General features: G+C 37.2%; 1 protein-coding gene across 2 annotated transcripts in view; it reads left to right on the top strand.

Annotated features, from left to right (window-relative positions):
- Positions 1–26,013, top strand: part of GNAL (G protein subunit alpha L) — a 520,980-nt gene extending 494,967 nt beyond the window's left edge. For both annotated transcript variants that reach the window (XM_036753740.1, XM_036753748.1), the window contains exons 6-12: positions 1,967–2,021; positions 5,046–5,119; positions 11,167–11,225; positions 11,848–11,968; positions 15,676–15,806; positions 19,619–19,686; positions 24,889–26,013. In XM_036753740.1, coding sequence (XP_036609635.1) covers positions 1,967–2,021; positions 5,046–5,119; positions 11,167–11,225; positions 11,848–11,968; positions 15,676–15,806; positions 19,619–19,686; positions 24,889–25,035 — 655 coding nt within the window. In that variant the 3' untranslated portion in view covers positions 25,036–26,013. The remainder of the gene's footprint in view (positions 1–1,966; positions 2,022–5,045; positions 5,120–11,166; positions 11,226–11,847; positions 11,969–15,675; positions 15,807–19,618; positions 19,687–24,888) is intronic.
- Positions 26,014–26,396: the final 383 nt, after the last annotated feature.

Genomic DNA, 26,396 nt, shown 5'->3' with positions numbered 1-26,396 from the left:
ATAGCAGCAGCGGATGAAAATAAACCTGTCCAGTGTAGAGAGCGGGGTTTGGTTTTGTTTTAATGTAGTGCCCAGCAACATTTACTGACATTCTGAACTCAGCTACCATTGACATTAGAGATAGAAATATCTCAAGGAAGGTATTTACTTACCATATGCATTTTGTAAGGGTGTTTACTATTGAAATGACAAAGTCTTTTATCTATATTTTTTCATTTTTCCAGATTAAGCCTATCATAACCATCTGAATAATTCCCTTATCTTCTTTGTACAATGTTTTTACTGGATGTTTCCAGTACTTGGACAACCAAAGTATACATGTTTAGTTCGATTTTCAGTTTCCTCAGTGTGTTTAATCAGTGATTATTAAATATAGAAATATAAGGTCTTTGAGGATAGGAACCATGTCTGCCTTAAATCCTATAAGTCGTATATTACTTATCGTAATGCACTTTACCTTCAGATGAAAAGCATCCAAATAGAGTCCTTACCTGACTTTACTAAAGGCAATTACTGCAAACAAGGGCCACTGATTGAGTATTGGTATGAGTAGTAGATTAACATATATCAAAGCCACGTTGACTTTTAAAATGTCATTATCTATTATATTTACTTATCACACATTATTATTCATCATCATTCTAGATGTCTTGGCATATAGAAATTGTCTGGTATCATATAAAGGAAATTGAACTAGGAGTTATGGGTCATGAATTGGTTGGCTGTGCTATTAAGTTATCTGTGTTACTTTAAAGTTAATTATCATGTCTGGGACTTAATTTCTTCACCTTTAAGTGAAGGGAATAGATTCTGGAGCTCCTTCCATCATTAAAATTCTATAATAGTAGTAGTGGTAGTGGTAGTGGTGGTAGTGGTAGTGGTAGTAGTAGTAGTAGTAGTAGAAGTAGTAGTAGTTATTTATGTAGCACTTTAAGGTTTATAAAAGCACTTTAAAAATATTATTTCATTTTATCTTCCTTAGGAGGTAGGTGTTATTCTTACTCCAAAAGAAACTGAAACAGAGATAAATTAAATGATTTGCCCAGGGTCACACAGCTGGTAAATATCTGAAACAGAAAATCTCTGAGAAGCTGATCAATGAGGATAGTCCCATGCAAACAGCCCTTTGAGCCAAAGGTTACATAGAAAATCCACTGGCATTCATAACATGGCCCCTTTCTACCTTTGAAGTCTTCTTAAACCTTTCTCCTCACCGACCTCCACACACATAATGTCACTGCATCCTTGCAGTACCTTGAGCAAGACTCCCTAACTTCCAACTCTAGACATCTTCACCGACAGTCCTCCATGCCTGGAACACTCTCCCTCCTTCCTCATTACCACTGTCTGACCTCTCGCTGCAATTACCAATCTAAAATCTCACCTTCTGCAGGAAGCCTTTCCTGATTTCTCTTAATTCTAGTGCCCGTCCCTCTCTTTGCTTATTTCCAATTCATCCTGTAGTTAATTTGTACAAACTTGTTTGCATGTTGTCTCCCCCCATTAGAATGTGAGCTTCACAAAGCAGAGACTATCTCTGAGCAGAGATGATCTTTGACCTTTTTTTGTATGCCCAGAACTTAGAACAATGCCCAGCATGTGGTAGGCTCTTAACAAATGTTTATCGACTGACTAGTTCCCTCTAGCTTTCCTGATCTGTAAAATGGGCATAGTAATAACACCTACCTCACAGAGTTTTTGTATCATATGATAAAATATATGTGAAGAACCTTTGTAAACTTTAAAGTGCTTTATAAATGTGTTATGGTTGTTAATAATATATATTATCTTATAAATAAATGGGTGAAACTTCCCCAGGCATTTTTAGCGAAACTCCAGATAGTAATGATGATTCTTAGATTTTATTTCCATTGTACCTTTTTAAAAAGACTAATCAATGCAACAACCTTAAAGAAAAAATAACAGTGTATTCCTTTTTCTCAATGTGTGTTGGTTTTTGTTTCAGCTTTCTAGAAAGAATTGACAGCGTCAGTTTGATTGACTACACACCCACAGACCAGGTAAGTGGGGTTGAGAGCATGTAACCACCTGTTTTCAAAACCGTGGTAACTTCCAGTTTTGTGCAGAAACCATTAGAAAGATTAGGGATGATGACAATAAAAGACTTGTGATGATTCTTGAAAATCTGCCGTGCTCACCTGCCCAAGCTGTTTGAATACTTACAAATAAGGCTGGGTTTTCTTTTCCTTAAAATACTGTTTGAAGTCTTTGGAAGTGAAGTATGGACTTGCAGATCGAACACTGAGCTACCAGTCAAGAAACCTAGGCTTCTAGTTCACTATGTGAAGAGCATCATTGACCCTACCTTATTTTTCTCATCCGTAAAATGAGAGTAAGAATAACTGGCCTATCTGTATTACAGGGTTGTTATAAAATAAGAAAATATCGATGAACCTATATTAGAAAGTTAGAGCACTACAGAAATGCTACATATTATTTTATTGTACTTGTCATAAGTTTTTCCCAGGCAGAAACTTGAGAATTGTTCCTGTGCTAAAAACAAGTTATTTTTGAAAACTGATGTCTTCCCCTTGTTTTTGTTAGGTTTTCATACCTACAAACCTCATAAACTGTTAAGCATTTTTTTTTAATTTCTAAGACAGGATCATAGAATCATAAAACTAGAAGGGACATCAGAGGTCATCTCATCCAACCTTCTATTTGTTTAAAGATAAGGAAACTCAAAGAGACTCAGCTTTTAAAGCCTAATATCCTTTAAATTCTATGTTATATATGTTAACTTTTTCACCAAAAATTTTTATTTTAATAAAAGCCCAGTTTAAAAGCAAAGAACATGATTTTTATCAAATGCTGCAAGTAGAAGTACCAATGACACTGCAATTAATATTGCCTAGGAGCTATTCTCTCAGCAATCCCAAATGTCATTTGAATGATTCAAGCCTTGAATTTTCATATGTTACCAAGCACTCTGATGCTTCCAAGCAACAGGTTGAAAATTCCTAAGCTGACATCCAACTAAATTATATAACATTCTCCTTTAGTAAAAGATTCTCTTGGCTTTCCTTAGAAATTACATGGGGAAACACAATAAATCTTTTATTGGGAGAGAATTTAATCTCTTTATGTGGGAGCTTTCTTTCTTTCACAGTTCTTCCAGGTGACTTCTATCTCTGACAAACAAATTTAATCATTAATTTCACAAAATACAAAATAAGACCGTTTCAGATTCTTTTATAAGTGTTTATACTAAGTAGTGGTGCTCTATTATTTGACTAAAAGTGCTTCTAAATGGTAATGCTTTCACTAAAGCTCTAATGCAGAATTTGCTTTTTCTCCTGATAATCCAGTTCGGATACCCAATTTTTATTTCTGTTTTTATTTTCATTTTTAGGACAAGTTAGTGTGTGTATTTGTGCATGTATTTTAAATAGTATAAACAGTGTCTATTCATAGAGAAATATGCAAAATGGTTAACTGGGTCTGTCTACAGAAAAGCAAAGAAAATGTTCTTTTTCTCCCTCCTTCTGGAATAAAAGGAAACAGCTTTTAAAACAGATGAATATTGGCGATTTTCTAAGTGTAACTACTGATTATGTCATCCCTAAGAGAGGAGCCAAATGGTGCCTCAGAAGGAACATAAACACATAGTAACCTCTTCTTAATTCAATAAAATTGCCAGAATCAAAATAATTTTCGTCAGCAAAAATAGAAATAGTACCACTGGTAACTCTCATTCCTATTACAGTTATGAGCAGAAAAGCAAACCTTTATTTTGCCAACAATATAAATTTTCTTTTTTATTTAGTCTCTTGTCTTTTTCCAGGGTCCTAAGTATACTTTAAATAGCCACTTCTGTATGGGATTGCCATAAAGAATAACTTCTGGTGTTAATTCAGTGTTTCTCCATTAGTCCTGAGTAGTACCAGAACCCGCTGCTATTTTTGGAAAGTGACAGGGGAATATCTCCTGGCCCCTGGCATGTATCCTTGAACCATGAAGTATCATCATAGATTCAGGCAATTCCTGGACTATATGCAGTGACCAGGGTGCACCAAGGACATGTTCGTGTTGTACGTAGCCACTTCAAGGGGCTCCTCTCTGCATCCAACCAACTTTTGTTCCAGTTGTCACCAGAAGAGTCCATCCATCTGTCCCCATCTCTTTCCAGGAAAGTCAGTCTCTGCTTCCCAATATCTCTCTTATGTGAATTGAAGCATCTAGAACTCATTCGAAGCCCTCTGACATTCTTGAGCTGAACTTAAATATCATGGGAGGACTCTAGAAGGTAGCTGGATTAAATGAAGAGTATACAGAAAATACTCTGAAATGGAAAATGAGAAAATGTATCCAAATATAAGTTAGCATTATTTTTATTTTTGCTATTATTCCTAGTGCTTAAATCTATGCCCCAGACCATACACGCATGTATATACACACATATACATGCACACACAAATAAATGAATAAATATAACGCTCTTAAAGTGTTGAGTGCTTCAAAGCACCATAATAGATTGATTCAGTAGGTAAGATAAAAAGCCCAGTTCCTAGAGGGAAGAAAATAATAGTATCACAATAATATGGTGATAATAATATATTTAATAGGTCAACTATGTAAAATGATATGGTTTTCTCATTGATGATTGATTCCTTAATTTAAAGTGACTGGTAATTTGACCATACTAGCCTTTTGCTCAAGTAGAGTAGAAGTGTGAAGAAAGTCAGACCACAAGACCATAATCAATTGCCATCTGCTCCAGGATTCTATATCATCTACAGATGTGGAATTGAACGTCTTATGGTTTATGTTCTAATTTTTCCTGAAGCTTAAGGTGAAGCCTCTCTCCACTTGTGCTAACAGAATTAGAGTTTCTATATGAGAGGAAAGGAGCTTTTTTCCACTAGGTGCATAATATGCACAGAACACTCTCATAAAAGACCAAGCTTTCAGAATTTCTTGTGAAAGAAAATTGATATAAAGTCACCATTATAATTACACTTAGGGTATTAATTTTGACAGTAAAAACCATGCCACTTTGTATACTTGTGTTTTCATATTTCTAGGATCTACTCAGATGCAGAGTTTTGACATCAGGAATTTTCGAAACACGATTTCAAGTAGATAAAGTAAATTTTCAGTAAGTATATTGTTTCTAATTATGTGCTGGTGCTGGGATCAGCTTGCCATCATATATTTTCAACTAACCTTCTTATAGTGTGATTAATTTTAAATGCCAATAATTATTGTAATGCTATAAGGACTATTCTATAGTTGGAGACAATGAAGACCCTCTTTGGCTTGAGCTTAAAAGAATTTAATATTTAACTCCTGTCAAATGAAATGAAAACAGATAATTAGGCTGAGTTTATCTCTTGATGATACGATAATCATCTGAGTGTTTGTAATATTTTTAAGGGTCTGGAACATTGATTTTTTTTATCATTTAATTGAAAATAGAAGTAGAAATACCAAAATTCTACCAGCATTTTAATATAGAACATTAAACTTATAATAATCCTACTATTGAGTGAAATTTCATATAGAGTGATATCAGACTTTCTATAACACTTCTGCTTGCAGAGCCTTCAGTGGCCCTCTTGTTGAATCTAGGTCAGATTCTTCACAGTTAATTTCCTTCACCAGCTGGCTTCATCTTGCTTCTCCAGCTTGTCTTCTACTAACCCTATGCTCTGGTTAGGTTCCACACTATCCCTATAACATGCTATGCTCACTCCTGTGAGCATAAATTTTATTTATGCTATCCCGTCATCTCAAATACCCTCCATTAGAAAAAACCTAGCCATCCTTTGAGGCTCTCCCCTGAAGTCCTACCTCTCCAAGAAACATTCCCTAAATAATTCACAGTAATCTTTTAGATTCTTAGAGTTCATTTAGAAATTGGAGTTTGCCTCTCAGAATATAGCCCTCAGTCGTATTCCACCTTGAATTAGTCTCTGGGGGTCTTTTTTGTTTATTTGTTTATGTATGTTCCACAGTACCCACTAAGACTCTGTCCTAGGTCCTTTTCTTTTTTTCCCTCTACTGTCACACATGGTGATTTCATTGGGTCATATGGGTTAAATTAACATCTTTATGTAGATGATTCTCCTAGGTAAGATGCTTTGATCTCACCCCTGAGCTTATAGTCCTATATCACCTATCTTATCAAATTCAACATACTCAAATCAGAACTTATTTCCCCCTCCCCCCCAAAAAACCTTTCCCTTCTTTGACGTTTCCCTATTATTGTCAAGGTATTATCATCCTCATAGTCACTCAGACTCTAAGCTTCAATGTAATCTTCAAATCCTCACTTCTCACTCACCTCACTTATCCAGTCCATTGCCGCATCTTGTCACTTCTGTCTTCTCATCTTTCTTATGTGTCCCTTCGCTCTACCACACAGCCACTGCCTGTAGTTTAGACCTTTATCACCTCTCATCTAGACTATTTCAATAGTCTACTAATTGCTTTCTCCACCTCAAGGGTCTCCTCACTGGAAGTCTTACTCCATTCAGCTACCAAAATGATTTTCCTAATATACACTCTGGCCATGTCATCCTTCTCTTCCCCTACTCAGAAAATTCAAATGATATTCTTGACACTACATTCAGGATAAAATATAATAAAGTCCTTTCTTTGGCATTCTAAGCTCTTCACAGTTTGGTTCCTTCCAGTCTTCCTATACTTTCCTCCTTTCCACATGCTTTTCTATCCATCTGCGTTGGCTTACTTGTTGTTTCTCCCACACAACATTCTATCTTCCCTCTCTAGGCCCTTTCACGGGCTGTCTCCCCATCCATGGAAGTCTCTCCCTTCTCACCCCTCCACCTCTTTGTTTCTCTGGCTTCTTTGAGACTCACCCTAAATTCCACCTTCTACAGAAAGCCTTTCCTGATCCCCCAATGACTTGTGCTTCCCCTTCCGAAATCACCTTCCATCTACTCTGTAGATATCTTGTATTTGTCTAGTTATTTCCATGTGGTCTGCACTATTTAAATCAAACTTTCTTGAGGGCAGAGAATGTATTTTTGTCTCTTTCTTTGTATCCCCCAGCATTTATCACAGTGTCTAGTACAAAGTGAAAGCTCAATAAATGCTTCTTCACTGACTGTCTCCCTGATAGCTTCTCAAGGGACTTTCTGTTTGAACTGATGAGTAACCATATGAAACAGATATCATTTAGATAAAGAAATGCTTTAAATTGTTTAGTCTACTATACATTCTTTTTTCTCTATGCCTTCCCACCCCCTCAAATCTATAAAATATTAATTTTAAAGGCTAATCTATATGCTGCTGAATATAAGTATAATACAAGTTAATCAAAGGAGGGGAAATCATTATGGATATAGAGTAGTCAAAGAAAGCATCATGGAGGAGGAGAAACTTGACTGGGCCTTGAAAGTATGAGTAGGATTTATAAGAAGAAAAAAATAGCATCCCAAAAGAAGGGAATAACATTTCTAAAGGTATGGAGTAAGAAGTGATCATGGCATGAGTGTGGGGAACCTGAGATCATTCCCACTGACTATAAAAGAAGGACTAGAGAATAGTTTAAAAAGTAAGGACAAATAATAAAGAACTTCAGAAACCAAGTAGAAGAGTTTGGATTTGACATAGTTGAGTATTGAGAGCTCACGCTGTTACTTGAACAATTGAAGCAATATGGCACAGTAGATAGAACACTGAGAACACTGGGTGTAGAGTCAAAGAACTTGGGTTCAAATCCTGGCTTTGCTACTTAATACATGTACGGCCATTGAAAAGTCATTTAATCTCTCTGTGCCTCAGTTTTCTTACTTGTAAAATTAAGGAATTGGACTACAGATGACTTCTAAGGCCTCTTCCAGTTCTAATCTATTACCATGTCATGAAGTGGCATCTGAAAAAAGAAGAAAAAGAAGTATTTTTAAAATATTGGCTTGATAGAAAGAAAAAAGGAGGCCCTGAGGAGGGAGGGAGACGAGAGCAGACCAGCTAAGTCTATGTCAGCGATCTGGGTATAAGGTGATGAGGCCATAGACCAGAATACTGACAGTGGGGATGGCGAAAGGGGGGTGGTGAATTCAAGAGGTGCTTTGAAGGAAGAAATGACAGAACTTGGGGACAAATAGGTTATGGGCAATGAAGGAGAAGGAAAATCCAAGTGAACTCAAAGACTTCCATATTGAGAATGGTAGCAGAATGGCAGTACCATGAATAGAAATGGGGAAGCTGACAAGGGAATGTTCTATGAACGCTATTTCCTTGTTGTCATGCTTCTGATTTAGAAAAATGTTAAAATATTCTAGCATTAGGATTTCAATTCCCGCCTCACTTTTTTTTTGTTTTTCCAATGGTTACTTTTTTCTTTCTTTTATAAAATATTTTTTTTCCATTTTGACAAGCATTTATTCCCTATTATTCCTGCCTCCACTAGAAAAAAAAACCTTTGTAAGAAATGTGCAAATCAAGCAAAATTAATTTCCACATTGGCCTTGCAACAACATATACAACATTCTGCATCTTGAATCCATCACTTTTCTATCAGGAGGTAATTAGCATTTATTATCATCAGTCTTTTCGAATTGTGATTGGTCATTACATTGATCAGAGTTCTTAAGTCTCTCAAAGGTTTTTTTTATCTTTACTATGTTGTCATTATCAGATAAATTGTTCTTCTAGTTTTGCTCATTTCAGTCTGCGTCAGTTCATATAAGTCTTCCATCTGAAACCATCTCTTCCATCAAGTCTTATGGCATATAATGTTCCATTGTATTCATATAACATAATTTTCTCAGCCATTCCCCAACTGATAACCACCCCTTAGTTTCTAGTTCTTTGTCACTGCAAAAGAGCTGCCATTAATATCTTTGTAGATATAGATACTTTTTTTTCTTTCTTTGCTCTGTTTGCTATATAAGCCTAGTAACGATATTGCTATTTCACAGAGATATGCACAGTTTAGGGTTACCAAGAGTACATTAATGTCCCTGGTTTCACAGCCCCTCCAACATTTGTAATTTTCCTTTTTTGTCAGCTTTGTCCATCTGAAGGGTATGAGGTGAAACCTCAGAGTTGCTTTAACTTCATTTCTCTAATTATTAGTGATTTGAAGATTTTTTTTCAAATGATCATTGACAGCTTGGATTTCTTCCTGTGGGAGAAAAATTCCTTGAACATTTACCTATTGGTGAATAGCTCTTACTTCTACACTTTTGAACGAGTTCCTTTTATACCTCGGAAATGAAACCTTTAATACTCTGATTTCTTTTCAGATTATATAGGTCTTTTACCTTATTAAGGAAATAAGACCTTGATTAAAAAAACTTTTCATAAAGATTTTCTTCTAGTTAACCTGTTCTTTTGTAATTTTATCTGCATTCAACCTGTACCCTCTTTTTTAACTTAATTTCATCTTTTCAATTGATGAAAATCTTAACTTTTCCTCTCACCTCTTCCAATTGAAAAAAAGAAAAGCAAAGTCCTTGAAGCAAATTTACATAATAAAACAAATTCCTGTATTGCCTGTGTCCAAAAAAAAAATAGGATCTCAGTTTGCACACTGAGTCCTTCATCTCTCTGTCAGGAGGTAAGTAGCATGTTACATCATAAGTCAAATAAATCTTATACTGCCTCTCCTTAATCTTTTTTTCCTGCTCAGTTCTTTTTCACATGATCTATCTAATACTTTTATTTGTTTTCAGTCTTTTAACTTTGCTTTAATATTTTGTGTTGTTTCTTGTAGTCATTAGCATCTGTGTTTGGTCCATTCTAACTTTCGAAGAATCTTGCTTGAATAAGGTTTTGAACTTGACTTCTTATAGCAAGCTGATAATTCTCCTTCCAGTTGTTTCTTCCATACCTCTCACTTCTTTTCCAGTTTTTCTCCTATGTTTTTTCTAGTTGTCTCATTTCATTTATAAAATCATTTTAGCTCTTTTTTAACTTTTCATTCTTCTATGAACATCAATTTAATTTGTATCCTAGCTGTGTTTTTTTTTTTTTCTTTCAGGCTCTGTATATATTTGTATATATTTTCACGTTATTCTCTTCATTTGGGTTTGCGTTGAGCACCTCTATCACCTTAATAGCTCTTTCTGGTAGGATTCTGTTTTTGTTTGGTCACTCTTCCAGCCTTACATCCTGACTTTGGACTTTATGTTAGGGCCAGGGTCAGAGTCAGAGTCAAAGATCCACTGATTATTTTTATACTTACTTTGCACTCAGTATATATAGCCCTGGGCCTATGACCTCTCTTTGCCTTAGACTGCCACTTCTAGAAAAAGGTCCTCTACTCTGTCCACACTAGATGTGTGATCTAGCTTTAGATGATAAGGAACAGGGCTGACAATTGACGCCTGTTCCTATTCTCTGCACAAAGTTAAGCCTTTCTGTTCCAGGTCTAGAACTTCTTCTTGCCCTGGTATATAGTTACGCGTAAGGCTTCGTTCATTGCCTGTGCTAGAATGCTCCTCATGGCCACTCCTGGCTAAGCCGTTTCCCCAGTGTCTATAGATATCTTTGTCTCCATGTGCCAACTGTGGCCAGAAAAATAATACACCATGGTTTTTTTCTTCCTCAGATTTCCTAATCAAGACTTGGTCTAGTACATTTCAAGATCTTTGTGGAATAGTTGCATGGGAAAGCTCAGCTATAGTTCTTGCTACTCTACCATCTTGACTTGTCTTTCTCCTCACTCTTAATGAAATAAAATACAACATATCAACTGCAGTGGTAGGAAGCTACAAGAAAAGTTTGGTAAATGTGCCTTAGCATCCTCACAGAGGATAACAATAGCACAGAGAGATGGGAATTGATCAGAGATGCAGTGATGATATGGAATATGTGCTAAATGAACCACATGTCCCATAAGATAATGACTCTGAAGCCAAACATTAGAGGAGTAAAATCTAAAATGAAGAACGAATTAGATATAGGAATAGTGAGTGACACATGATAGCCAGGATTAAAAAGCACATTTACAGGTGATGCTTCAGAAGCAAAGATATATGGTACAATGAATAGTAATTACAGTCATATGATAAAAGGTATCACCAACATGCCAGCTCTTGGTACTCAGCAGAAGTGGTTTAAGATGGGTAAAGATTTTGTTTATATTTAAACTAAAGCATAAGCTTCAATTCTTTACAACAGTGAACCAAATTTACCAATGTAAGTTAACTTCCTTTCGCTCTTCAACAGTATGTTTGATGTAGGTGGTCAGAGAGATGAAAGAAGAAAATGGATTCAGTGCTTTAATGGTAATTTTTAATATGTTTGCTTTAAAATATTACATGTAGTTCTCATAATATTTCCTGCTACTTTTGTACATCTGGTGTTATATGTTCTCACTTTTTTATATTTCCATTATCATTTAGTTTCTGTGTGCCTCTGCCTTTCATACATCTCTGATACACAAGAGAATTAACAGCCCCAAATTCTTTTCTACATTGCTAACACGGGCAGATTCCTTATCAGCTACATTAAAGAAGCAATCCAATCATATTAAAGTCACTAACAGAAGCTGTAGTTTAGCGGGAGATAACACTGCGTTTGGAGTCAGTAAATGTGATTTCAAATCCCAGCTGTACCACTTACCTAGCTCTGTGATACTGGACAAGCCATAATCCCTCTGAGCCTTAGTTTCCACATACTTAAGATGGGGAAAATTATATTTTCATTATCTACCTCACCTGTTTGCTAAAATACAACGTAGGTCAAATGTTTTGTAGCTATAAAACACAGTCTTTCTATTGTTGTTGCTTACCCAGATCTGATAGCTGTCAAGTGCAAAATTTACTTGTGTTTGTGTGCCTTGTATGTTACAACAAAGACCTGTTCTTTCACTGAGGTGCTTCTCCTTTTCTCTTCTCTCTCATAAAGATGTCACTGCTATAATCTATGTCGCAGCCTGCAGTAGCTACAACATGGTGATCAGGGAAGATAATAACACTAACAGGCTACGAGAATCCCTGGACCTTTTCAAAAGTATCTGGAACAATAGGTAAAAAATAAAATCAGCTTTACTACAGTGCTCCTGAATAGAACTTGTTATAAATGCTGCTTAGAACCTTGGAAGTCCATATTAATGTAATTTTGGGGTGGACAGAAGAGCATAATCTTCATGCAAAGTCAACTTTAGTCTGCCAAAATAGCTTTACATGCCTAAACTGAATTCACTGTCCCTGGTAAAAATACCAGAAGTAAGAGTATGAAGAAAATTTCAATGTCTGCTTCGAAAGTGCACAAATTTTTCATGGTTCAAAACCTGTTTTCTTTAGAACTTAATATGTACAAAGCACCAATCTGAATATGATATATATAAATGTTTCCTTTCTTTTATTCCCGTTGTTTGTTTTCACATAGCTTTCCTATAGCATTTATCACATCCTGCAATGTATCCTCATCTGGGGATAATTAGATTCTTTTCAATCTTTTCTTTTTGATATGAGTTTAAAAAGAGGGAAAGGTAAGCCGAGAGAAAATGTCAGACCCTTAAAATAGTGAAAATAGTAGTTTATTTTCTTACATATATGTGAAATATTACCTTATTTATAGCTTTATCGCGTATATTGAATTCAAGATATTTTTATTAAGTACCCACTATATTCTTGGATACAAAGACAAAAACAAAACATTCCTGCCCATGAATCCTGAGGAAGTTACATTCTTCTAGGGGAATATACCATGTACACAAATGTAATACAGGTAGTTTGAGAAGGGAAAGAATATTAACACTTATGAATTTAAGGAAAACTTCATGGAGAACATGGAATCTGAGCTGAACCTTGAAGGAGAATTAGGGATTTTGAGAAGTGGAGTTGGGGACACAGTACATTCAAGACATTGGGGACAGGTTGTACAGATGCAGAGGGGCAGGAAGGAGATGGAATGTCAAGTTAAGGGAACAGTAGTTAGCTCAGTCTGGTCAGAGCTTAGAGCACGTGAAGGGATATAGTGTCACAAGATAATAACAGCATCCTGTTTGCTTCTATCCTGAACTTTTTGCTATCTTTTTTTTGGATAGTGCTGCTATATTATTTAATAGTTTGGGTTTTTAACATAGTTATAATATGTATGGTTTTTCTGATTCTGCTTTCTTTACTCTCACTTCATAAGTTTTTTTCTTATTTTTCTGTTTCCTTTATATTTATCATCTCTTAGAAGGAAGGTTCAGACCCAGATTATTAGTGTAAAGATCTGTAGATGAGGAAACCTCCTACCAATGGAGATAAATAACTGTTCTTCCATTTAGAATCTTTGAGAGTTGCCTGGGACATTGTGAGGTTAATTGACTTACTTAAAGGTCATACAGTCAGGATGTTAATAATGACTTGAACTTAATTCTCCCTCCTCTGAGGCAAGCTCAGTATCCAGAACAGGATGCCTAACTGCATCTCTCAGATTTCTTATGGTACAGTAGTGTGTGGTGTGTGTGTGTGTGTGTGAGAGAGAATGTTTGCATGCATAAATCTGCACATATATCACAAATTTGTTCAATCATCAGACAGATGGATTGTTTGTAGGTTTCTGCTATTACATGTAATCTTACAACAAATATTTCTTATAGGTATGGGTTTTTTCCGTATCAATAACATTCTTTGGATTTAGTCCTAATAGTGTGATAACTGAGTTATGACCAGTTTTGTAGTTCTTACTGAATGGTGACATAATGTTTTCCAAAAAAAAGTACCACTTCATAGACCTGCTAGCAATGGAAACTATGTTGAATGTTGTCATTTTAACTATATTTTACCAATTCAGTGGATGCAAGTTATTATCTCAACTCTATTTTAATTTGTAATTCTCTAATTACCAGAGAGAGTACACTATTTTAATTGAATACTAATAATTTCCATTTCTTATTTTGAAAACTGAATTTTCTGACTACTTCGCAACTTATTATTGTCAGAAAATCTTCAGATTTATGGTTGCATTAGATAAGTTTTGTATCTCCAGTACTGAAGTATTAGCTTCATATAGGGATTGTGGCTTACTCACCTTTGTGCATTCCCCGTTGCCCAACATAGTGCTCTGCAGGTAGCAGGTACTAAGCTAATCTTTATTGAGTTGAATTTCAGATGCAAATTTACGTGGCCATGAAGCATGTATAGGGCATTCCTAAGGTCTGAAAACATAGGCAAAAATGCATATTTTCAAGAAATGAAATGATTGAAATTTTCAACAACATTTTATTTAATTGGAATATTAACAAATAACATCTTCAATATGATTTCCGTCTTTTGTGATGCAAAAGTTGATGTGCTTTGCAAGATTCACATGAACTTGATGCAAAACTCCACGTTGCTGTCAATTTTAGCACATTCACTCTTGGAATATGAATCATATGATGCTATTTGAAGTTGAACATATTATTTGTTAATATTCCAATTAAATAAAATATTGTTGAAAATTTCAATCATTTCATTTCTTGAAAATATGCATTTTTCCTATGTGTCCAGACTTTAGGAACACCCTGTATATTGACACTAAAAAGAAAGTCCTGCCTTGTCCTCTTTCCCTTCTTTTTTTTAACTTATTTATATTTATTTGGGGGGGTGAGGTAATTGGGGTTAAGTGACTTGCCCAGGGTCACACAGAGCTAGTAAGTGTCAAGTGTCTGGTCTGAGGTCAGATATGAACTCAGGTCCTCCTGACTCCAGGGCTGGTGCTCTATCCACTGCGCCACCTACCTGCCCCCTCTTCCTGTTCTTTTTATAATCTAGGACAAAAAGTAGAAGGTCTTTTCTAAGATATTTAATGAAAACTCTACCAAGGACAAGAAGAAACCAGATGAGAAAGATTTGGTTGTCCTTGGAAATATGTAGATTCCAATAATCTGCAAGCAGTTCCACTACCAGCACCACCACCACACAACTTTTACCACCTTTCTCAATGTTGTGGAAATTAAGACACCAAATGGAAAAGAATATAGAACATAAGTGAAAAAAATGCATATATGCTCTATGGTTCATTGTTTTAATTTCTGTTAAATCCTGAGCTAAGATGCTGCATTTTTTTTGAGGTTTTATACTTTCTAAAGGCCTATGCTGATTTATGTAGCTAATCTTATGATAGACCAATTCCCAGTTCCCATCCTTTGGAAAGTGGAGGAAAATAATACTTTTCTGTAGTTCCCCCTTATTGTAACAGAACCAGCCCATTTTTGCACATTAAATAGATTGATTTGAATTAGACCTGTTTAATGACAGGCTTTCTGTGGGGGTGCAGAAGAGCTATATGGGGGAGGAAGAGGAGGAGCTGAGCAAGTCATGAATTAAGCTTTGTGACTAGCTAATGAGTCATGCGTTTGATTAACTCTCTGAATTCCAGAGTTTGGCTTTTCTGATTTTTCTAAATCTTAATTGATCCACAAAAACAATCTAAGCGTTTCATTTCATAAGTAAGTTTTAAGTTTTAGCTTTAGCACCAATCAATTTATATCACATCTTCCTCCCTCCCCATACCCCGTCAGCGTGGGCAAGAATTAGATAGGAATTTGAAAATGACATGTTGACAAGATATATCTTCACTTAAATTTTTGTTAATGTCTTACTGACTGAATAGGCGATTGGATTGAAATGGGGGTGGATGGGTGTAAGAATTTGCACCTCAGAATTCATTTAGTAAAAAGTGCTTATGGCACTTAAAAGTCCATCAAAAATTCAAGAAGATGGCAAACAGTTTTTTTTCCTTGTTTCTCCTTTCCAGGTGGTTGCGGACCATTTCTATCATCTTGTTCTTAAACAAACAGGATATGCTGGCAGAAAAAGTCTTGGCAGGGAAATCCAAAATTGAAGATTATTTCCCTGAGTATGCGAATTATACTGTTCCTGAAGATGGTAAGATTTTGTTATGAGTCTTTCCAGGTTTTAGGAAAAGACACACAATTCTTATGAGTACAAATAACTTTCCCCCTCTCCCCGACTGTAGCTGTCTTCAAATGAAAAATAACTGGGAGCTACCAATTAGAGTACAATAATATTATTATTCTTAGGTCTATATTTTGGAAAGTTGCCTCCCTCCAATTATATTTATAATTATTTTCTGCCACATTTGTATTTTTTTTTACTTTGTTAATAATTAGAGACTGTACCACAAAAGAAAAATGGCAGTTCATAATACGCTGTTACTTGCTATTCTTTCTGCTTTGAGTAACTTAGTGCCTTCTCTACCTTCAGTTTTGCCACCCTAATATCATAAACATTATTTGTGTATCACAGAATTAATCACTGACAATTTAGAATGTTTAATTTTGATCTACATAACATTTCTTGGGCACATGCAAAATGATATTTTGGAAAGTTATTAGAGGAACACTACATTTGTACAGGAAATGTGGGACCCAAGAAGACTTAGCAACTCACATTTGTATAGCTCTCTATAGCTTGTAAAGCATTTCCCTCACAGCAAGTCTGTGATAGTACAATTATTATTAACTCCGTTTTATAGTTGAAGAAACTCGGACTCAGAGATGTTGACTAACTTGCTCGTAATCACACAGCAAGTAGCCAGTCGATATGGGGCCCGTTCTAATGCCACATCCATTGATCTCTCTACTCTTCCCAATTCCCCTAAAGACTTATAAAAGGAACTCCTGGAGAGCTTGCCATTGAGTTTTGTTTGATTTTCTTTTTATTGATCAATGGAGAGTAAGAACAGATTAAGAGTTCATAGATCGAGAGCTGGAAGGTATACGTGCTGCCAGTTTTGCAACCTTGATGGACAGTTTTGTAAAATTAAAAGAGGACCCTGGAGTTAGAGGCAGAAAACCAGAACTTACTCTGGTCTTTTTTTTTTTGGAGGGGGGAAGGCAGGGCAATTGGGGTTAAGTGACTTGCCCAAGGTCACACAGCTAATAAATGTGTCAAGTGTCTGAGGCCAGGTTTGAACTCAGGTCCTCCTGATTTCAGGGTCGGTGCTCTACCCACTGTGCCACCTAACTGCCCCAAAAGTAGCTACTCTGGTCTTTATTGCCCATGTGGCCTTGAATAAGTCACTTCACATCTTTCAGCTTCAGTTTCCTCATCTATAAAATCAGTGGGTTGAACTTAGTGGCAGCCTCCCCCTCTGCAAACAAAACCAAACCTCTTCTGTGGCTGCTTCTGGGGTGCCACGTGTGATTTGGGATGACAGACTGATCCCCTCAACAGTCTTTTTGTCCCATGATGGAGATGAGAGCTGTCTGCGTCAAGAGGATTGTTTGGAAGTAGAGCCAAAATGGTGAGGAAGCAAGTAGCGGCAAAGGCAGCCCCCTCCAACTCCCGAAAGCAAAACTCCATCCACCAAATCTAGAAAATACACCGGCCTGGATCCTGTTGGGAAATCCAAGGCAAAAATCCTAATGAATCATCTGTTAGCCCAGGTTGGGATGGGGAGACAGACAGACACTGGTGACAGGGGCACCATGCAACCTCATGCAAAGTGTGGGAATAGATGTGACCTGACAATTCTTTTTCTCACTGCCCAGTTCTAGATCACAGAGCCAGGGCAGGCTGAAGAGGGCACCTGTGCCCAGGGGGTGCTCTGGATGGTGTTCTAGAAAGGAAAAAGTTCAGAAGCAAGTAGCAATGGTGAAGCTCTGACCCCTCCCCCCCAACCACACCCACTCACACACCCCCAGGAGCAAAGCTACATCTCATTGCCACTTTTAGCCAAATCCAAAGCCTGGAAGGAAATAACTAAGGCAGGAATCCCAGACCAAAGGGAATCTTACAGCTCTATCCCTCTGAATTAGCTGAGCTTCCACACTGACTGATAGTGATTGGGACCAGCAGCAGTCTGCTTTTGCTCAGACCCCAAGCCACATCAGCGCAGAGCTCAGAACAGGGAAGCAGTAATCAGACTTTCCCCTGCAGAGGACTACCTAGGGAGCATTGACAGCTTGAGCTGTCCCTGTGAGCCTAGACTAACATAACACTAAGTGCTTCAATAAAGCAGCAAGAGAACTAGCTCAGATCCGCCCTCCACGAGAGCACAGATATTTCAGAAGGAAAAGGATGTAGACTAATGGCCCAGAATAGCCTACCCAACAAAACTGAGTATAATCCTACAAGGCGGGGTGAGGGGGGGGAGGGTATATGGATATTTAATCAAATAGAGGATTTCCAGACATTCCTGATGAAAAGACAAGAGCTGTGCAGAAACTTTGAAGTTCAAACACAGGAGTTAAGAGAAGCAGAAAAAGGTAAATATGAACAAACATCATACAGGACTAGAGGATAAACTGCTTCTATTCTAATATGGGAAGATGATATAGGTGTCCTCCTGAACACTTTCATAATCAATGGGGAAGGAAGGAAGGATTTAGTAAGCACCTACTGTATGCCAGGCACCATGCTAAGTGCTTTACAGTTATCTTGCTCACTCACTCTACAATTATAATGCTCCTGGGAAGTATTATTATTCTCATATTACAGCTGAGTATACTGAGGCAAACAGGTTAAGTGGCTTGCCCAGGATCACAGAGCTAGTAAATGTTTGAGGCTAGATTTGGATGCAAGTCTTCCTTACTCCAGGCCTAGCACTCTATTCAGACAAAGGGCCTGGGAGTGTTTCTGTTATATCTTGAAAATCTTAAAAGAAGAATAGAAATTGAGTGGAAGAAGAATATACTACAGGATGGTTGGGAGGGGAAGGAAGGTTAGGAAAAGTTATCCCACATAATCAGGGTAGGCAAGTCAATAAAAACAAGGAGGAAAGGGAGGAGCAGCTGACCCCTGAACCTCATTCTCATCTGAATTGGTCAGAGGAGGGAAGACTACATATATACATAAATACACACATATATACATGCATATATGTATACACACAGAGTTGGGTACAGAAATACATTTTCCTCACCAGGGAAATGGGAGGGAGAGCAGATAAAAGGAGGTATTTGTTTTAAGCAAAACAAACTCAAAGGATGTACAAAAATATAGCTCTTTTTGAGGTATCCAAGAATTGTAATCTGAGGGGGTGCCTATTAATTGGAGAATAGCTAAACAATTTATGGTACGTAAATATAATGGAATCATATTGTTTTGTAAGAGATTATAAAGGGGATGGTTCCAGAGAGACTTAGGAAGACATGTATGAACTAATACAGAATAAAATGAATCAATTCACATAGCCACAACAGTATTGCAAAGACAAACAGTGAAACATATTACCCACCTCCTTCCAGAGAAGCGAAAGACTGAGTGCGGAGATTTTTTTTTTTGACATGACCAATCTGGAATTCTTTCTTCTTGACTCTATATATTTGTAACATGAGTTTTGTTTTTCTTTTATTTCCTCAATGTGAGAGATAGGTGGGAAGGTGAGAAGACAGACTGTTGTTGATTGAAAAAATAAAATTTAACTTTAAAAAATTTTCCAGCACCAAAGCTTAGCAGCTGTGCTTCCCTGGGCAAGTAATAATCTCTCGAGCCTCAGTTTCCTCATCTGTGAAATGAAGAAAATAATATTGTATACTTACATATACACATTGCTGTGAGGAAGGTGCTTTGTGCGTTAAAGCATGAAGTAGATGTGAGTTCTTGTGTCTTTTATAAAGCCTTTTATACTGCATGGTGCCATGCATTGAGTTCGGTTTACCTTTTCTATAAAAATGGTGCTTTATATTTAACTTTACCTTACATACCATATAATCGTATGTTTGATTCCACAGCAACACCTGATGCAGGTGAAGATCCCAAAGTCACGAGGGCCAAGTTCTTTATCCGGGATGAATTTTTGGTGAGTAATTTTTAAAACTTTCTTTTTTTTTTTTTTGGAGGGGGGAAGGCAGGACAATTGGGGTTAAGTGACTTGCCCAAGGTCATACAGCTAATAAGTATGTCAGGTGTCTGAGGCCAGATTTGAACTCAGGTCCTCCTGACTCCAGGGCTAGTGCTGTACTCACTGCGCCAACCAGCTGCCCTAATTTTTAAAACTTTCTAAGTGTTTTTGTCCCCTATGGTACTATCATGAGTGACTCTAACAACACATTTTTCAAACTGCATTTTCAGGTATCCTCCTATGTTATGACTTGCTGTCCTTGGGCTACATTTTAGATCCACAAAGTGCTATTATTCAAAAGCACTAATAAGTCAAAAAGCACTCTACATGTCAGCTTGTTCAAGCTGAAGTGTGTCCTTTAAAAGAAATGAACTCCATTGTGCTGTACTCCATAAGTAACTGGCTTATGCCAGCAAATAGCAAAACATGCTCCAACAACACAGCCAAAACTATGGCTCTCTAAGGATCTGCAGAAATAGGAAACTGAACTAGAACTGGATGGGTCCCATTGTAGTTAGAGGTTTGTGTGGCCAGCCCTCTCTAGCTGTGCATTTCTTCAGTCTCACGAGCACCTTTCTGTGAGGAACCAAGGCATCTGGTCAGTTTTCTGCTAGGACCTATTTCTATTCTCTCCCCTTCTGTACTCTTCCACACACGCACACCCCTGTGCAATCTCCCAGGAGCTTTCCTTTCATGGGCTTTATCTTAAACTCTTTGTTGAGTTAGAAAGAAATGTACTTCAGTATTTCAAGGTTCCTTCATTCCCTCAATTTATACTACAGTATAAATACTCTTTATATTTTAAGTTGCTTTGGATAACAAACATATAATCTGCTCCTCGACCCCTTCTTGATAGGCCATGCCAGAGCTTGTGTTCTACTGGCAAAGCCTTTAAGAATCCAGTGTTACGTTCATGCCCTCCTGAAGCACTGGAGTACTATTAGAGGAAAATGTTTACAAATAATAAAGATATTTCTATCACCTCATTTTCTAGAATGAAATGAGTCCTCTTGCATGCTGGTGGGGATTAAAATTAGCAATTAGAAAATGTACTATTCTCTGACCCAGAAGTATGCCTTGCCCCTGCCCTCTTATGCCTTGGTCATGTTACTAAATAGTCAAGCCTCATGTAGGTGTCCCTTTGAATACAGTGATTCAATATGAAGAATCCTGGCTTCTGGAATTAATGGACCTGATTTGGTAAATGTTAACTTCTCATTTCTACAATGGGACAAACTTGGTAGTCTGGGAAAGTCAGGTGGCATGAAGACCTGCAGCTTCCAACCTAGGAAGCTATCACAGTATACTACAAAACCTCATAAGCTGGGCAGAAACAAAGCTATGGTCCAGAAAAGGCAGAGGGAACGAAGGTACAGTGGGAATGGAAGGGGTCGTAAGTCCTTCCAAACCATCAGAGTAGCAGTTAAATTGGGGAAGAGCAGGAATGGATCTTTTCCTAGAGGCTTTTAGCCCAATGACCATGGGGCAGGGCTGCCGCTGAAGGAAATAAAGCAGCATTAAATCAGAAGTAAGGGGGATCACTGGCCCTACCTACTTACACCAACTCTTGACTCTGTCATTGGGACAGTGCCTTTTTTATTCCTACAGAAAAATGTCTTCCAGCATTTGTTAGTGAAAAATGATGGTCATTATGATTTTCACTGTCTAGTGATATTTGCACCTTACAAAGAAGTCTCTAAATCACTATTTCAAGGTTTTCAAGTGTTCCCAAGTAGAGTCAAATTGGAAAACATGCCAAAAAGTAATCAAAAAAAACACACGTTCATCCAGTAAACCATTAAAGAATACCTTTTGAGCTCTGAGAATGATAGGATTAGCATAAGACATAGTCTTTGACCATAAGTATCTTACGGCCTAGTTGAGAAAATAAAATACACACGTGAAATTTGAGTGAGTTATTTTACCTCTCTGGGCGTTGGTCTCGCATCTGTAAAAGAAGGAAGTTGCTCTAAATGTATGATCCTAAGAATTATGGGAGAATTTCAAGGCGACATGTCAGCAAGGAGATATATGCAGTATAGGAGTCCTCAGATGGCTCCTTAGAGCTAGGTATTAAGTCCTGGATATGTAAGGTGAAAGTATCACAGTTAGGGGAAATGGCAACCAGTTTCCTACCATTAGATACAGAGGGAAAAACATTGGCTCTCAGGTCTGGATTCAGATTCTACCTCCAATGCATCCTCTCTGTGACTTTGTGCAAATTATTTCACCACCTGAGCCTCATTTTCCTTGTCTGTTAAGTGAAGGGGTTGAACTAGATGGTCTCAGGTTCTTTCCAGTTCTAAATCTATGATCTTAGTCTCATTTTGGCCTTTTTAAAAATGTCTCCAGTCGTCTCGTCAGGCCCTCTGATAGCATTGGCTCTCTAAAATCATCCCATTGCATATTGAAAGTAAAGGATAGAAAATTAACTTGGCAGGATTATTTTTTAATGTACTTGATGAAATTAGGTTTTTTTCTTTAATTCTCTGTCAGTTGACTGGATTTGTTTTCTTTTTTAAAATATATATTTCCCATTTTGCTAGTGAAATTCTATAATTTCCTGTAGAAATAGCTTGTCCATTAGTGAGCAGCAAATGATTTAGAGACTACGGAAAAGGGAGATGACATAGGGGTACGACTCTTGGTAAGTCACATAACTTCTTGGAGCTTCAGTTTCCAATATTCTCTGATCAGAGCTGAGATGCTACCATTTTATGTTTTACTTAAAATTCTCAAGAACTTCATAGAAGAGATTAATGAATTAATGAACCATTGAACCCACTATTATATCTTCTCCTTGACAACACTTCTTCATAGACCAGGATATTAAAAATAAAGTTCTTAATCATATTAGCTTATGGGTGATGGTGCATTTGTAGCAGAAAAGCAGGGAGTATAATAAATTATTTAGCAAAATAATCATAAATATTGTGCTTTTCTGTCCCCAGTGGTGTACTAAAATAAAAACTATGGCTATGTAAAGATTAACAGCTTGAAGATGACAATGAACAGAGGATCATGAACATAGAGCTGGAGATGCCAAGTGCCTGATTAAGCAGCAAAAATACTGTGATTTAGATATTACTAGGGGTTGTTGTGATAAACTTTGTCAATTTTAAGGCACCCTGTAAACATAAGTTATGATTGTGAGCTTTAATTTTAATATCATGGTCCATGGAGAAGCTGCCAATGAGAAGATGGTGATGATTTCAACGATTCAACCCCTTCTATGAAATTCCTGAGAAATTTGGCCGAAATACAAAATGATTGGGTCTTAGCTCTCATGAAAAAATATTGGAAATTGAAGTTCCAAGAGCTTATGTGATTTGCCAAAGGTCATAAACAGCTAGTAAGAATCAGCCAGGATTCAAATTCAGGTTGCTTAACTTTATATTGGGTGCTCTTTCCACCACACTCCATTGCCTCTATAAAAAAAGGAATTAAGTAATCAAGACTCTTCCTACTAGTATAGATTGGTGCCAGATGGTATTTTTCTAACATACATCTGAGAAATGAAGGAAATTTCTTACTTTTTTCAATTCCATTTGCTCCCAAGTAGGAAATAGGATTATCCTTTGTACCTCTGCATAAATGAAAATATGAGATAGCACCAGTCAAAAACCATTCCCAGAGCATTAGCACTCTAGAGCTGTGTGTGTGTGTGTGTTTGTTTCCAGCATGGATCATGGGCCTAAATTTGATTTTTCTTTCTTTTACTGCAGTTGGGAAAAAACTATAGTCCTATTTTGATGGTATTAATGATACTTAGGGAACAGGCAGCAATTTTAGTCAGCCAGCAGTTTATATTTTTCTCTTTTATCTGCCTAGACATGAAAAGGATGTCCCATCTTACACATTTGGACAATTAGTCAGCAGCAGTTTGACCCATGGTTGGAGATGCATGCAGATATTCTTGATATAATGCTACAGCTCTCCTCAAACAAAAGGAAATCTGGAAAGGCATGATTGGTTTTCTTTTTCCCTGTAGATACTACATGCTATGTGTACTTTTTTTAAAAAATGAAGCAGACATTTTAAGCATTTAATAATTGTTGAATTAAACTTTTTACCCAACCCAGTATTATGATCAATATCCGTGTTTCATCATAATAAACAGCATGTCTCCAGGATGATGTCCTAGAGTGAGATTCTCTCCTGCAATTTCTTTACTGCTGGATCCTCAGACTTTCACTTACATTGCTCCTACTTGTTTCTTGTATATATGTCTCTTTCCCAGACAGACTGTGAGTGAATTTTTTAAGGGAAGACTATATATGTATGTATGCATATATACATATGTGTATATATAGTATCTATATGTGTATATATGTATACACACATATGTATGTGTGTATGTGTGTATACTTACACATATATAGACGCATATACAAAGACACATACACATACGTGTGTGTGTGCCTGCATGCGCACGCACTGTTCTACATCCCTCATGTTACCTAGCACAATACTGAGCCCACAGAAGGCTCTCATCAAATTCTTGTTGAATGACTGAAACTCCTTATATAATTGCTATGTGATCATTGATAACATGACCCTTGCCTACATAAGCAGACCATTGTAATGAAAAGAACATCCAATTCAGCCAGAAAAGTTGTTTTTAAGTCGTGGTTCCAGCACTTGTTAGCTCCCTGGCCATGGGTAAGTCCCTCAGCTTTTTTTAACTTCAGTTTCCTCGTCCATCAGAGGGAGATGTTAATATATCATAGGGTTATTAGGGAAAAAACACTTCATAAAGTGTTTCAACCAGCCCAATGTGTTGCCCAATGTGAAAATCACTATTAACTTGGGATAGGAATGTCAAAGAAGCATTATATACCCGATACAAAAAAGATTCCCTGTGCTCCCTCCCTCAATTCAGTCCAATATCCATTGCCACTGACTGTGAGAGAGACTTGACCAGGTGTGACCTAGTCAGTGCCTCTCCTTTGGGGGTAACGATGCTTTTAAGAAACAGCAGCCTAGAGTCTAAGGCCAGAGTTCTATCTAAATTGGATTGTCCAGAAATAAATTTAATACTAATCTGGTTTTGGAGAAACAAAAGCACAGGGGAAAATCCAGTTGGGAGTACAGATCTTACAGAAATGGATTTCCCAAGCCTAAAGAGCACAGTCTTACATGGCAATTCTTGTTTTACAGAGGATAAGCACGGCAACTGGCGATGGCAAGCATTACTGCTACCCTCACTTTACTTGTGCAGTGGACACTGAGAACATCCGCAGAGTGTTCAATGACTGTCGAGACATCATTCAGAGGATGCACCTTAAACAGTATGAACTCTTGTGATTAGGGTCACCATGGAGCCTGTGGTTTTCAATTATCTGCTCCTTTCTCTTTCGCGCGCTCTCTCTCTCTCTTCTCTGTCCTACCCAACACAGGATGGAAGAATATACTCTAGAGTACTTGTTAGCCTCTGGGTCTGTTTACTTTGGTTATTTAGCCCTGCCCGTCCCTACCCCGGTGTTCATTTAGAGTGAGTTTTTCTTTTATTCTTCCTGCTTCTTTGGGACTAGGTCCAGGTTTCCCTTCAGTATGCCACTCCTTTGTCATTCCATTAAGCCTTTGGCTACCTCCATTTTCCCCTAGGATTTTTTTTTAAATTTTCAAACATAACCTACTCAATTTTTCCAGTAGGTTATGTCGACATAAACTGGTGACTCTTATCAGGTGGCACTACGGTCAAACCTCTGCATGTTAGGGGTCCTTTTTTTTTTTAAAACATGACACTGAAGAGTACTTGATAGGTGAAAAGAATAATGCACTTTGTATCAGGTTATTAAATACTGTTGAGAAAGCATACACACAATGTAGCAGCACTATGATATTTATTATTCTATCACAGTTTTTAGCGTTGAGTTGCAGGTTAACTAATAAAGCGGCCTCCTCTTGTAAGCCGTTTAGCGGCACAGGTCATAGAGTAGAGCCTGAGAGGCATGGAGAAGATAAGCAATTCCTTTGGGGTTTCATAGCAGAGTGTCCCTACACACCTCAGAGTTTTGAATTAAAAGCCACTTCTAGCCTACTGCGTCAAGGCAGAAAATCTACTCCTCCCTACCCCAAACCATTTTTTGTTTTGTCCACAAATGATCCTTTTAGCTTAGGTCATTCTTGGACATCAGTCCTCCCTTTCGCTATGTATTTTTTGTTTTATTGCTGGTTTATTATATTGTACAGACTGTAAAATGTAATATTATTTTGTACAACTTTATTGAAGAAAATACTTGTAGAAGATCTTTGTGCCTTGATTATGGCTGTACCTGTAAACTGAGCTAAGATGTAAGTATGTTTTTGATTGCGCTGTACAGCTTGATGTCAGCCTTACCTGCAGCCATGACTGGAGGTAGGAACTTTATCTGTAGAATTTAGGGGTTTTCTGGTTTATATTAAAAAAAAGTGGAATACACTTTAGTAAAGAAAAAATTATATAAATTATGCAAATTAACCACTTACACCTTTATGAATAAGGTCTCACCCGGTGAGAAGCTGTTGCAGCAACATGCCTTTCCTTTTGGGAGACTCAGCTTTGAAACATCGAATTCATTCGGGTCCAAATTGTAACCAGGTGTTGTCTCTCAATGGGAGGAATCAAGAATATTTTTTTCCTCTCTAGACTATGTTTCATAATTCTTTGGTTATTGATACTTTCA

This window comes from Trichosurus vulpecula, chromosome 1 (genome assembly GCF_011100635.1).
Source record: "Trichosurus vulpecula isolate mTriVul1 chromosome 1, mTriVul1.pri, whole genome shotgun sequence".
NCBI lineage: Eukaryota > Metazoa > Chordata > Mammalia > Diprotodontia > Phalangeridae > Trichosurus > Trichosurus vulpecula.
The sequence above is the reverse complement of the archived record's forward strand: the minus strand, read 5'-3'. Positions and strand labels throughout refer to the sequence as shown.